Raw genomic sequence first — 14,119 nt, 5'->3', positions numbered from 1 at the left:
ACACGGGGAGAACATGCAAACTCCACACAGAAAGACCCCGGCCTGATGGTGGAATTGAACTCAGGACCTTCTTGCTGTGTGGCAACAGTGCTAACCACCGTGCCACCGTGCTGCCTGTATTTATATTCATTTTTCTTTTATTTTGTGCTGTACTTTTATGTTATTTTTTAATTTAGGAGAAGAGCTATATAGAGTACTAAATGAATATAATATATAGTACATAAATTAAGCTAACATGTCTTGGTTGAACATTTTGCCCTTATTAGTATTCTCCCTAATTTTGTAGAATTAGATACTGCCAGTTTGTGTGTGTGTGTGTGTGTGTGTGTGTGTGTGTGTGTGTGTGTGTGTGTGTGTGTGTGTGTGAATAAAACCTTCTCACAAGGTCCATACGATCTGGGATCAGTGACTGCCCCTCATGACATGTAGCTTGAACACTTAGTAAAACTGATCGTATGCCACTGTACACTGGGTACAGTGTATGGGGTAAACATACTTCCTATTAAACGGTGTGCACGCAAGAAGACTTCTGGGTCAAGTCCCAGACTGTGGGCCATCACCCTCAGCAACCGAAGACTCAGCTCTTTGCAGCGCAGAAAAAAGGATGTCTGGAACTCCTGAAAACTTTTCAAACTGCCTGACGATGGCCATTTCTACAACAGAAAACAACAGAACCACATCAGAGTCTGACTAATGATAATACTGATATTGATATCTTAAAGTACCCATAGTATGCTCATTGACCTACTTATAGTTTCGGTGTTATAATAGGATAGGTTTATGCTTTAATGTTCAATACATCAAATTTTTTGGTATCCTGTTATCCTGGACTTTACTGTACCAGCTCATGTTGTTTTGTTATAATGTATATTTAATGTAGAGAATGAGTCTGTAACCTTGCTGGTACTATTAAAAGTGCATAGCAGCTGAAAACGGATTCCAATTCTGATGGCTTGTTTGTATTACTCTCAACGGGGTGTGTTTGTGTCAATATTTTAATGTTTGTTTTGCTGTCAAATAACAAAGAATGAAATATGTAAAAAGAACAAGTTTATCTGGAATTTTGTGATATTAAGATGCAGGACATGTCAGTGACTTGATGTGGATTTTGGCTTTTAACTTCAAAATCCAAGAAACAAGGACACTCTGGAGTCCAGAGAAAAACCACCCATGTTTCAGCACCTTGTACGACCACCTGTGGTAGTAATATTTAAAGTACTGCCTTCTGTGTCACTCTTTCAGATTGTGTTACTGTTCACACTCTTCATTATAATGTTGCTCCAGTTCATCGAGGTGTGTAGTTGTTTTGCTTATGCACAGTTCTGTTAATGTCCCACCACATAATTTCAAACAGGTTGAAGTCTGAACTTTGACCGTGCCGTTGCAACACTCTCATTCTCTTCTTTTTCATTCATTCAGTTGTAGATTACCTGGGATCTTTGTCCTTTTGCATGACCCTGTAGCTGTTGCACATTAGACTCTAAAATACTTTAGAGTCTAATGTGCATGCTAGGCCATGAGCTCCTAGCATGCAGAGGAGCTCATGGCCAACCAGTGACTAAGGGCCCAGATCCTGTAGCTGCAAAACAAGCCCAATTTATCACCTGTCCACCAGTGTGCTTGAGAGTTAGGATGAGGTATACAGTGGGGCAAAAAAGTATTTAGTCAGCCACCGATTGTGCAAGTTCCCCCACTTAAAATGATGACAGAGGTCAGTAATTTGCACCAGAGGTACACTTCAACTGTGAGAGACAGAATGTGAAAAAAAAAAATCCATGAATCCACATGGTAGGATTTGTAAAGAATTTATTCGTAAATTATGGTGGAAAATAAGTATTTGGTCACCTCAAACAAGGAAAATCTCTGGCTCTCACAGACCTGTAACGTCTTCTGTAAGAAGCTTTTCTGTCCCCCACTCGTTACCTGTATGAATGGCACCTGTTTGAACTCATCATCTGTATAAAAGACACCTGTCCACAGCCTCAAACAGTCAGACTCCAAACGCCACCATGGCCAAGACCAAAGAGCTTTCGAAGGACACCAGGAAAAGTATTGTAGACCTGCACCAGACTGGGAAGAGTGAATCTACAATAGGCAAGCAGCTTGGTGTGAAAAAAAATCAACTGTGGGAGCAATCATCAGAAAATGGAAGATATACAAGACCACTGATAATCTCCCTCGATCTGGGGCTCCACGCAAGATCTCATCCCGTGGGGTCAAAATGATCATGAGAACGGTGAGCAAAGATCCCAGAACCACACGGGGGGACCTGGTGAATGACCTGCAGAGAGCTGGGACCAAAGTAACAAAGGTCACCATCAGTAACACACTACAACGGCAGGGAATCAAATCCCGCAGTGCCAGACGTGTTCCGCTGCTGAAGCCAGTGCATGTCCAGGCCCGTCTGAAGTTTGCCAGAGAGCACATGGATGATACAGCAGAGGATTGGGAGAATGTCATGTGGTCAGATGAAACCAAAGTAGAACTTTTTGGTATAAACTCAACTCGTCGTGTTTGGAGGAAGAAGAATACTGAGTTGCATCCCAAGAACACCATACCTACTGTGAAGCATGGGGGTGGAAACATCATGCTATGGGGCTGTTTTTCTGCCAAGGGGACAGGACGACTGATCCGTGTTAAGGACAGAATGAATGGGGCCATGTATCGTGAGATTTTGAGCCAAAACCTCCTTCCATCAGTGAGAACTTTGAAGATGAAACGAGGCTGGGTCTTCCAACATGACAATGATCCAAAACACACCGCCCGGGCAACAAAGGAGTGGCTCCGTAAGAAGCATTTGAAAGTCCTGGAGTGGCCTAGCCAGTCTCCAGACCTCAACCCCATAGAAAATCTGTGGCGGGAGTTGAAAGTCCGTGTTGCTCGGCGACAGCCCCAAAACATCACTGCTCTCGAGAAGATCTGCATGGAGGAATGGGCCAAAATACCAGCTACTGTGTGTGCAAACCTGGTAAAGACCTATAGTAAACTTTGACCTCTGTTATTGCCAACAAAGGTTATGTTACAAAGTATTGAGTTGTATTTTTGTTATTGACCAAATACTTATTTTCCACCCTGATTTACGAATAAATTCTTTACAAATCCTACCATGTGGATTCATGGATTTTTTTTCTTTTTTTTTTTTTTTTCCACATTCTGTCTCTCACAGTTGAAGTGTACCTCTGGTGCAAATTACTGACCTCTGTCATCATTTTAGGTGGGGGAACTTGCACAATCGGTGGCTGACTAAATACTTTTTTGCCCCACTGTATGTGCTAATATGCTGTTTTTGGTCCCTGATAAACAAGGTGCTGTACACTGTAGCCAAACATCTCCACTTTGCTCACATTTGTCCAAAGAAGAGATTGAGGAGTCTTGGATAGAAGAGTCTATGCGCTGGCAACTCTTATGAACAAGAAGCCATATTTGTTCAGTCTTTTCCTAACTGGAACTTCATGAACTTTAACATTTAACTTCCAACTGAGGCCTATGGAGATGTAACTTTATTTCACTAAGAACTGCATGCTCTGACCTTGGAGTGAACTTGTAGGATGTCCATTCCAGGGATGACTGTGTAATTGTGTTAAGATTAAGGAAATGCCTCTGGAGAAAGTCTCCCCCAGGTCAGCAAACTGCCAAAACCTCTGCTCATATAGAGTTGGTTACACTTGCTGATTATCAGCTAATTATGTGCATTTGATGCAATCAAGTGTATTCAATAAGCAGCACCCCTGCTGCTACTTCCCTTTTAATAGGGGTGTACATAGTTTTTCAGTACTGCAGTTCAAAATTAATTTTCTCGATTCCTCTCCAAACTTAACAGAGCTTTCTCTAAAGTAACAGATACTGAGTAACTTGTTCTTTAACCCCCTGACTGATAACCTTGTGGCACCATGCAGTTGTGTCTGAGCCCAAACTCTTAAGGTTAATCATAAAATAAATAAACTGATGAAAACAAACTATCAAGGCTTTTGCCTCCGAGTTATTACTATATCAGGATGAAGGGAGGCAGTGTTGAAAGACTCCTTCAGGTCCCCAGGTCGACGTGGATTTAACCTATAAAGAAATTATCCGAATTTAAACTCTCTTCCGCAGATACACATTAAAGTATAAAACGTATGCTTCCTACCTCTCCGTCTCCAATGACACCCAACCGTGGTTAGGGTTGTTCACGAAACTTTTCCTGCTGAAGGGTTGCTTCAGTTCATCTAGCTGCAGGAAGAATTTCTTGGATATGTCCATGACACAGTCCACCTGTCCAAACACACCAGAAGAAAAAGACGGATTCCAGTGTAAGTTCCTCGATAATAATTTGATTATATCTAACTGGCCTCACCTCCTCCTGAGTAATCCCCGTGTTCCTCAGAAATGCAAAACCAACATCTCTAAATGCTGATTCCAACTCTGTGCTTAAACTCTGCCACTGCTCGTCAGCGACATCCTTCTCGCTCAGCCTGTAGGCGCCGAAATCCACAACTGGGATGTTCATTGTAAAAAAAAAAAAAGCGTCGGGTTAAAAGACAGCCTGTGCTGAACACGAACAGTAAAAATAAATCGCAAATGTCCACCACTAGTATCTCCTATATAGTATCTAGGCTTTCGGTCACATGACATTGTCTAACCAATAGGAAAAATTCTCTTAATAATGCCAAATTGTGCAATAGCGGACTATCTTCTCACCTTTGGATATCCTCAGGTGTGTTGTTGTAAATGTGGCAGCGGGCAATAACTGAGCTAAAAAAAAAAAAAAAAGAATTAGCTTCTGCCGTACATTTTCCTTCTCGTGTTGATCAGAACATTAATATCTCAAATGTTTGATTTGAAGAAAGAGTGGAGCATCTCCTTTGCAGGATGCGGGTTCATGGGGATTTACTATGTTGGTGCCACCAGTTGTATCCTTGAACGGTTCCCTCGGTTCATACAAGACGCCTCTAAAATCTATGGAGCCTCTGCAGGGGCTTTGACGGCTGCTGTTCTTACTTTGGGAATACCACTAGGTGAGATTTTAGCTTCTTCTATACCTTCACGACCTCCATTTATCTTCTATGTAGACAAAACATAGTATCTACTTTGATTATCTAATAGGCAGATATAACAATAGTGAAGAAAGAGGCAATGCCGCTATCAGCATAATATATATATATAGTCTTTGCAAAACTGCAGTTAAGTCATAAATTACTTTTTTTTTTATGATAAAATGTATTGCTGTTCCGATGGTGGAAAACTGAGCACAAACAAACATTTATGGGAAATTACAAAGTATTGCTAGAGCTAAATCAATTGTCTGAATCATAAAAAACAACCTTTGCTGTTTAGTTATAAAAACTAACTAAAAGATTTGTGTCCTATGTAAAAGAGCCACTGTGATGGAAAAACTGAGATATGCAATGTACTTGTATTTGTCTGATATTATTAAAAAAGAGAAGAATTTATATGCAGATGTTGGCCCTTGAACAAAAATGACTTTGGCACCCCTAAGTTATTGTTTTAATTCTCACGTTTTTCCTCTCTCCCATCTTTGATTGTCTGCACTTTGCCAGAGATGGTTCTAGTCCCCTCTGGTGTTGATGCATCTTATTTGATTTAAAGAAAAACACATACACAGAAAAAGTAAAGTACATTAGCCTAGTGAGCTTACTCAGTATTTCTGATTGGTGACAAGGGAAAGGAAAACAACTTTAGTACAGTGACTGAAGAATTGGCTCTCTGAGTCTCTGTAACAGTTATCGGCTATGATTTTTCTAATATCTTGTTCTGTTTTTTTTTTTTTTAAATCTGGTGATGTTTTGAATCTGGTGAGTCTATTTGATATTGGATTCACATCATTAAGACGTCTAACCGTTCAGTGACCCCTTACACCTTCTGGATAGGGAATTGTCTAGCCAATAGGGTGAGGTCTTTTCCAAGCCTAGAAGACACTGATCCCAACAAGCTATAATTGTTTAATCACAGGATAAAGGTAACCATTCAGAAAAACTTTGCATTCATTTACAGCAACCCTTGTGTCTTAAGGCCCAAGTGGACCCAAGGATCAAGGGTTCAGATTTTTCCTTTAGCTAGATGCAGAATCACTCATGTGTTACAGTCATAATAGGTCACTTTATCTCAAATCAGCCAATTCTTAAAATCGTTCCTGCTGGTACAAAGTTTCTTAACATCACAATGAACCAGGCTCTATAGCCTGGTTCATATAGGCTATAGAGACGGACATTTTAATGTCCGTCTCTATTGAGACGGACATTAAAATGTGTGATAACTTGCTAGTTAAAATATGAAAAAGTCCAGTGCTCCTGCAAAGTCCCATATTTGATCACTCATTAATAAAAAAAAAATTAAAAAGGAAATTAGTGACAGTTTTTGAATGAATGTAGCTGAATTTTACAATACTGCAAAATAAAGTATGAAGACTTCTTTTTTGCCCGAGACTCTTAGCCACAAGCATGAAAAAAAAAAATCCCTTTTTATTCAGCTTTCATGCTGGATTGACCAAGTGTCACAAGGTGTACCACAAAAAGAAAAATATCAGAAGATAGTTTCATCTAATTCAAACAAAAATCTGGAGTTTTCAGATAGTACTTTAATTTGATTTTAAGTTATCCAATTGTGGAATATTTACTGTTAAACCTTCCCCAATTTGTATAAAAATGTTATCATTTATAGTGTGGATATAGAAAGAAAAAAAAGTAAACTAAAAAAAAAGCAAATTATACAATACAATACAACTTTATTTATAGAGCACATTTAAAAACCAACGGTATGCCGAAGTGCTTCACATAAAAGACAGAAAATAAGACAAAAATATTATAAAAATTAAATATTATTAAATATTATTAAATATTATGGGACCATAACAAAGTACCAAGTATGCTAACAGGTCAGTGTCACTAATACACAGGAATACCATAAAATGCATATCAACTAAAACATGTTAAAATGACAAAGCCATTTAAAATATGTATAAAAGGTAAAATAGACGAAGTCCAGGGATTAGATACAGGCATTAACTAGCAGGAAAGGCAAGGTTAAATAAATAGGTTTTTAACCGTGATTTAAATGATTGGATAGAATCAGATGCACGGATAGCAATAGGAAGGTTATTCTATAAATCTGGGGCAGCCAAGGCAATTGCACGGTCACCTCTAGACTTCAGACAAGATCTTGGCTGCACCAGGAGTAACTGAGTAGATGATCTCAGTGCTCGAGCGGGAATGTACGAACTAAGGAGCTCGATAAGGTAGCTCGGGGCTGCCTTGTTGACAAGTTTAAAAATAAGCAGCAGTAGTTTAAATTGGATGCGGTATTTAATGGGTAGCCAGTGCAGGTCAGCTAGAACAGGGGTATTAGAGGTATACCTCCCAGTTCCGGTCAGAAGGCGTGCTGCCGCATTTTGAACAGCTTACAGTCTATGAAGAAGGGCAGAATGATCAAATCAAATTTAAAAGAGCTATCCAGCAACGCGCCCAAATTGCTAACAGTGTCAGAGAGGGAGCTGGCAAGGGAACCAAAGGCATCACAAAATTGTCTGTGAAGAATATTGCTATCAAATACCATGATTTCAGTTTTCTTATCATTTAAGATAATAGAGTTTCCTAAGAGCCACTCTTTGACCTCACACATGCACTCTTGAAAGCAGTGCAGAGACCGAGCAGGATCATCAGCAAGTTCAAAGTAGATCTGTCAGCATAACAATGATAAGCGATATTGTATTTCTCAAAGATTGCGCCTATAGGGAGCATATACAGTGAGAATAGAATAGGACCCAGCACAGATCCTTGAGGCACGCCACAGTAGACAGGTGCAGCGGAGGAAGAGCAGGTGCCCAGGTTGACCGAGAAGGACCTATTGAAGAGGTATGATTTAAACCAATCAAGGGCAACACCTCTAATGCCTACAGTATGCTCAAGCCTCGCTAACAAGATGCTGTGATCCACCATGTCAGAAGCCGAGGATAAATCCAATAGAACTAGGACCGCAGAGCGTCCAGTATCAGCAATTAAAAGAAGATCATTTAGGACTCTAAGCAAAGCTGTTTCAGTGCTGTGACGTGGTTTAAAGGCAGGCTGGAATTTATCAATAATATCATTCGCATCCAAATACGACTGGAGTTGTGAAAGAACTATCCTCTCGAGAATTTTAGACAGGAACAGGAGCTTAGAGATTGGTCTGTAATTCGCATAATCATTATGATCAAGGTTTCTTTTTTTTAAGGCTGCGGCTGGACTACAGCATGTTTAAGAGCTGACGGGACACAGCCAGAGAGTAAAGAAGAATTCATTAAAGATAAAATACTGGATCCAATTACGTCGAAGCAGTCCTTGACTATGCGAGATGGGAGGATATCATATATAGGATTAGTATTCTTCAGTTGCTCAACTAATCGCTTGAGAGTAAGGAGTGACACGGGCTCAAACTAATGGAAGGTTGATGAACAACCAGGAGTAGAAACAGGGCTCGACACTAAAGGAAGCGAGGACTTAAGAGAAGAAACTTTATCTAAGAAGTGAATTAAAAATTGTTCACAAAGAGCCGGAGAGCACACCAGCGGCATATCAGGACGGGGATTGACCACAGAATTACAAATTTTAAATAGCGTTCAAATGTTGTGACCATGAACCAGGATAATTTTTGATAAGAAAGCCACTTTAGCCATTTTAGCAGCAGTTTGAAATTTCGAGCGGCTGGCGCGTAGGACTTCATAGGATACCTGGCGTTTATCTTTTTTCCACCTCCTCTTATCACGGCGGCAGACGTTTAACCAGTATTGGGAAAAGGTTCTAGGGTGTTTCAATTTACTAGGTGCAACAGCGTCAAGGATAGAGGAGCATATGGATACCCGTCACCCAGGTTCCAATATGGATCTGGGCGATGTGAGTAAGAGAATCTGAGATTTAAAAGTGTTTGTCTGTCGTAGTTTATTAGTGCACAACCATCTGCTGAGCATAAAACCAAAAAAATAAGGAGTACTATGCCAAGGTCCAGTAAAAAAGAGATTAATTAAACAAAAAACACTTTTTTTCCTTTTTTATTTTTTTTTACAACAAATAACCATTCCAGTGCATGTGATATTGAGTTACTTTTCTTTATGCAGAGAAGTGCAGTGCCGACTTGATGTCAATAGCCAAAGAGGCTAGGAAGCACAAACTGGGACCCTTGCATCCATCTTTCAAACTGCTTCAGAGAGTGCAGGACACTCTGCTGAAGCATCTACCAGAAGATGCCCTTGTTCGAGCCTCTGGGAAGCTCAGCGTGTCCCTGACCAGAGTGTCTGATGTGAAGAACGTACTAGTGTCAGAGTTTGACAGCAGAGAAGAGCTCATTCAGGTATATTTTACAGCTTGGAGCCATTTTCATCCAGCAAAACTCTTCAAGGTTCAAGATTCAGAATTCCCAACTTTATAAGTATACAAAAAAAAGGATCAGATATGACTATTGACCTGAAAAATTTGCATTTCCTGCGAAAATGCAGTGTGGATGCCTTAACACTGAAGATGTAATTTGAAAAAAGCTGAAAAAATTTAAAGTCGAAAAAAATGCTGCCCTGAGTAGGATTCGAACCTGGCCATACTGGTCTAAGGGTGGCGACTCACCTCACTGCGCCAAACTCATTCTCACAAAGAAGAGGTGGAGAGACTGACAATTCTAGTGAAATTAGCAGAAGCTGCTTAGAATTGTGCTGATAAGAGGTGAAAAGGCTAAAAAAAATTTCAGAAGAGGTGAATAAGCAGAATTTGGGCAGAAAAGAGGTGAATCAGAAGAATTTCTGCTGAAAAGAGGTAAAGAAGCAAAAAGATGAGCTGAAAAGAGATGAATCAGCAGAATTTCTGCTCAAAAGAGTTTTTTTCTGAAAACAGCTGAGATTTGTGCTAATAAGAGGTGAAAAGGCTGAAAGTTTTTCAGAAGAGGTGAATAAGCAGAATTTGGGCATAAAAGAGGTGAAAATTCTGCTGAAAAGAGTTCAATTGGCAGAATTTCTGCTGAAAAGAGTTTTTTCTGAAAACAGCAGAAAAAACTGAAAATTCTGCTGAAAAGAGTTCAATCAGCAGAATTTCTGCTCAAAAGAGTTTTTTCTGAAAACAGCTGAGATTTGTGCTGATAAGAGGTGAAAAAGCTGAAAACTTTGCAGAAAAGAGATGAATCAGCAGAATTTCTGCTGAAAAGAGTTCAATCAGCAGAATTTCTGCTGAAAAGAGGTTTTCGCTGAAAACAGCTGAAAAAGCTAGTATTTGTGCTGAAAAGTGGTGAAAAAACTTAAAATTCTAATGAAAAGGGGTGAAAAAGCTGAAATTTGTGTCGAAGAGAGTTAAAAAAAAGTTTAACTGTTAACTGAAAGAAATGTTGCCATAAGCGGGATTTGAACCCCAGTCGGAGAACGGATGCTCAACTCACTGAGCTACAACTCAATAGCATCCACACAATTATACAGCTATCACTGTTTTCCTCATTGCTAAAATGGATTTAAAGGCATAGTGTGTAAAATCTCAACACTAGATGTCAGTAGATAGCAGTCACTCGAACTCTGTTTTAATACTCCTTTCCTGAATTTCTGTTTTCTATTTACACTGCAGGAAGCTATAAAACTTTGTTACAGAAGTCAGGTCAGGTTGCTGCTGTTAGCTGCTGTTAATGAAACTTTCTTTAAAGTGGATCTAACATAGTTGGACTTGAACAATGAATAAACTCTCATATGATGTGAGAACATAATCAAACTGTTTATTAGACGGAAAGTGTGATTTTTAGGATACTCAAACCTCACGTTAGTTGGCATAATGTCAGCTTACAACCAGCTATTGTTGTTGTTTGGCCAACTCATTGTCAGCTGTGCACAGACAGGAGGGTCACATATTTAATCTTCTGACAATAAGTAACTGCAACTAGGAATAAACAAGCATGTTTAAACATGTTTTCATGTGATAGAAACTTGACTTCAGTTCAGGAGATGAGGCCTGAGGTGAGAAGAAAGAGGCTGAGGTAGAAATGAGGGAGGAGAGAGCAGTGGAGGAGGAGAAAGACATGATGGCAATATACATACTCATAAGGTATATATGTGCTTGATCTCTAGCTGCATCTATTAGGTGGATCAGTGACGTCTGTCTCAGCCACTGTATTCAAGATGGGAGAGCAACATGGCTCTTATTTATTTTTAAAGGATTTTAAAGGATAAATTCAAGTTCAAGAACGCATCAATTTGCTGGAAGATGTATTTACACAATAATTAATTTCTGTTTATGAGTACATTTTCTTCTGTTAAATAACTTAAACAAAGTACCTACTGTACCGTTAAAGGCTGACCAGAAAGACAAGAGACAAGACAGGACAAGTAGAAGAGAATTTTTGAGAAACTAGGTAGAGGAATAATTCTGTTGTCCTCTCTGGCATGGATGAGTTTGTGTTTCTACATCCAATGTGACATAATATCTGACCTTTCCTAGGCCCTCATATGCAGCTGCTTCGTCCCGTTTTACTGTGGTGTCATTCCACCCAGATACCGTGGAGTGGTAAGTATATTAGAAAGGTTGAAATGACAACCCAGTTGACATTACAGCACATAAACAGAGTTACACTTAGTTGTGTAACAGTATTCTGGTTTCTATCTGTGCAGCTGGCAGCATATGGAGACATCTCAAAACTCTGCTTGTGTCTTATCCTGATTTGTGAAACCAAGTTGAATTAAAGTTCTGGATGACAGATATGCTAAAAGTGATTGAGCCTTCATCAGAAACTGTGTACAGTTTTTTCAGTGTTAAATAATCTGAATATCTGGTTCTATGTGGTTGTGACATGGACCAAGATTATACCTAATGACAAACAGCTTACTTTTCCATTCAGCACTATGTGGACGGTGCCATCACTGACAACCTGCCCGGTTGTCAACTGAAACAGACAATCACGTTCTCGCCATATGCTGGCAAGAGTGATATCTGCCCCCGGGCAAGCACACTAAACCTCCCTGAGGTACGCTTCAACAATGTCAGCATCCAGGTCAACTCAGAGAACCTCTACAGAGTGACCAGCACCTTCTTCCCTCCAGAGCCTGAGGTGTGTTACAGATTTGTGTAGATTTGTGTAGATTTCTATTATTTTCATCAGTTTTCATCAGTTTGAATTTTTACAGGCAATGGCTGAAATTTGCAACAATGGCTACAGGGATGCTTTTCGTTTCCTACAAGAAAACAGTAAGGACGTTGATAATGGCGGCTAAATATTCATGAGAATAAACTGGCTCCAAAAGATTCAACTCAAAATAAAACAAAAGATACAAAATAGACCATTCCATAGAAGCGTTTGTCAGATTTGTTTTTCTTTACTCCTTATCACATTGGACTTCTTTGCTTGTCACAGATCTGATCAGCAGTGAGTGTCCCATAAGAAATCTGGCGATCGATTCATTTAAAAATGTCTGCTGTGAAGTGGTGAAGGAGTCCAGCGTGAAGGCACAGCAGGATGGATTGAACACACTTCGGGAAGATCACTGGTGGTTGGATCCACACCTCGTAGAAAATCTCCCGATTGAAATTCAAAGGGGTAAGGACAGTTCGCCTGTGATGAGATCAGCAGGGAAAATACAGCAGACAAATAATATACCATTGAGCCAGTGCAATCATTTTTTTAATGCAGTCAAAGTAAATATGTTTTTTATTGTATTTGTGTCAGTGCTATGCGTGGCCTGCAGAGAGACACGTACTGCTGATGGTCTGTTCTCCTACATGACTCGGTACCTGCCAAAGAAAGTGACTTCTTACATACAGATCCCCTATTTTCTGCCTGTTGAGTTGGTCAGCTCTCTATCCCAGAGGTACTTACTTACTAGTCTTTATGTTGGATCCACCACATTCAAATGAATTATGCTTACACTGAGCCCTTTTCTTCCCTGTGATCTTAAAATCAAAAACTGTTCTTTTGTTGTTGATGCCAAAAATGTATTTTTCATTCTCAACTACTAAACTGGGCAAACATTATTTAGTTTTTACTGTCAGTTATTTTTGGCAGAAGTAAAAATTTAAAAGAGATTTTCATTCTGGACCAATATTTCAGTCTAACCTTTAATGTAGGATTTTATACAGATTATTTCCCCTTTAGCGATAATGCTGTTTTTACATCAAAGTGCCAAGTGCTTTGACCTTTCACAGTCATTATGGATTAATGTGTTTCTCTCTCTTTGATTGCTTCTTTCAGATTAGTTTACTGGATTCCAGATCTACAGAGGGACATGAGCTGGCTCTATAGCATGGTTGGAGACATATACAAACAAGCATTGAAGGACAACAAGGAGGAGAGTGATAGGTAGGCAGTGAAAGGAAGATATGCTGTGCATTCTTCCACTCTTGATAAAAGGATGTAATGTGATTTCACTGGTGCAGACATGATATCATATGTCAAAGTACAAATGTGATAAATGTAGTCCTTAGTTTTATAGATGTACTGAACCAAAGATTTGGATAACATGATTAAAATCTAGATAAGATAATTGTTGAAAAATCTATCATTAGATTTATTTCTTGGAACAATGGCCATGAGATGTTCTGACAGTGGATTCAGAAGATTTTCCACACACATATTAATTTCAATGTTTGTTTTTCCAGTGAACCACCTCTGCGCAGATCTAAAAGCCTGCCGTTAGGCCTGAACCTGTGCAGTGAAGGAGAAGGAGATATAAACAATTCCTCAGTGACCCCAGAAGCCACTTCTGCCTCTAGCCGTACCTTTACGTGCAACACACACAGTACATTGGCTCACATGCTTCTGATACCACCCACTGGCAGCGGCACGTCTGGGTTTAATGAAACCACCCTAAAACCAAGTGCAGGTAGAGGCTGGGGTTTGGGCAGAGTTACGGGATGGCTGGGAAATTCAAGCAAACAAACTTGAAATCTCAAGAAAAAAACAAAACCATAACAAGCAAAAACAACTGTGATTGTGTGTAGCCCAGTCTGAGAAACTGCAAGACATATTATCTTTATGCCAGCAGCTGGCAACATCAGCTAAACAAAGAAAACAAATAAATAAACAAATAATGAATTACAATAATCTTTTTTGCCACTGTAATAGGATATAATGAAAAAGAAAATCATTTATCTGTGTCATCATGCCTCAATGCCCTGTTTACAAGCTTAGATAAATCATC

General features: G+C 39.5%; 2 protein-coding genes across 2 annotated transcripts in view; one reads left to right on the top strand and one right to left on the bottom strand.

Annotated features, from left to right (window-relative positions):
- The window catches only part of LOC102213179 (UPF0676 protein C1494.01), a 6,078-nt gene extending 1,546 nt beyond the window's left edge, over nt 1-4,532 (bottom strand). The window contains exons 1-4 of the mRNA XM_005731492.2: nt 4,334-4,532; nt 4,127-4,251; nt 3,987-4,053; nt 497-653 (exon numbers count right to left, since the gene is read on the bottom strand). Of these exons, the coding sequence (XP_005731549.1) occupies nt 497-653; nt 3,987-4,053; nt 4,127-4,251; nt 4,334-4,486 (502 nt within the window). The 5' untranslated portion in view covers nt 4,487-4,532. The remainder of the gene's footprint in view (nt 1-496; nt 654-3,986; nt 4,054-4,126; nt 4,252-4,333) is intronic.
- A 275-nt stretch (nt 4,533-4,807) lies between these two features.
- On the top strand, nt 4,808-13,282 carry LOC102207301 (patatin-like phospholipase domain-containing protein 2). Its single transcript, XM_005731567.1, has 8 exons — nt 4,808-4,994; nt 9,086-9,318; nt 11,427-11,492; nt 11,824-12,033; nt 12,110-12,170; nt 12,337-12,519; nt 12,649-12,790; nt 13,171-13,282. Exons 1-8 carry the CDS (start codon nt 4,808-4,810, stop codon nt 13,280-13,282), a joined length of 1,194 nt encoding a protein of 397 aa, XP_005731624.1.
- Nucleotides 13,283-14,119: the final 837 nt, after the last annotated feature.

Source organism: Pundamilia nyererei, unplaced genomic scaffold (assembly GCF_000239375.1).
Source record: "Pundamilia nyererei isolate P.nyererei 1_Seehausen unplaced genomic scaffold, PunNye1.0 scaffold00043, whole genome shotgun sequence".
NCBI classification, from domain to species: domain Eukaryota; kingdom Metazoa; phylum Chordata; class Actinopteri; order Cichliformes; family Cichlidae; genus Pundamilia; species Pundamilia nyererei.
This window is presented reverse-complemented; position numbering and strand designations above follow the sequence as displayed.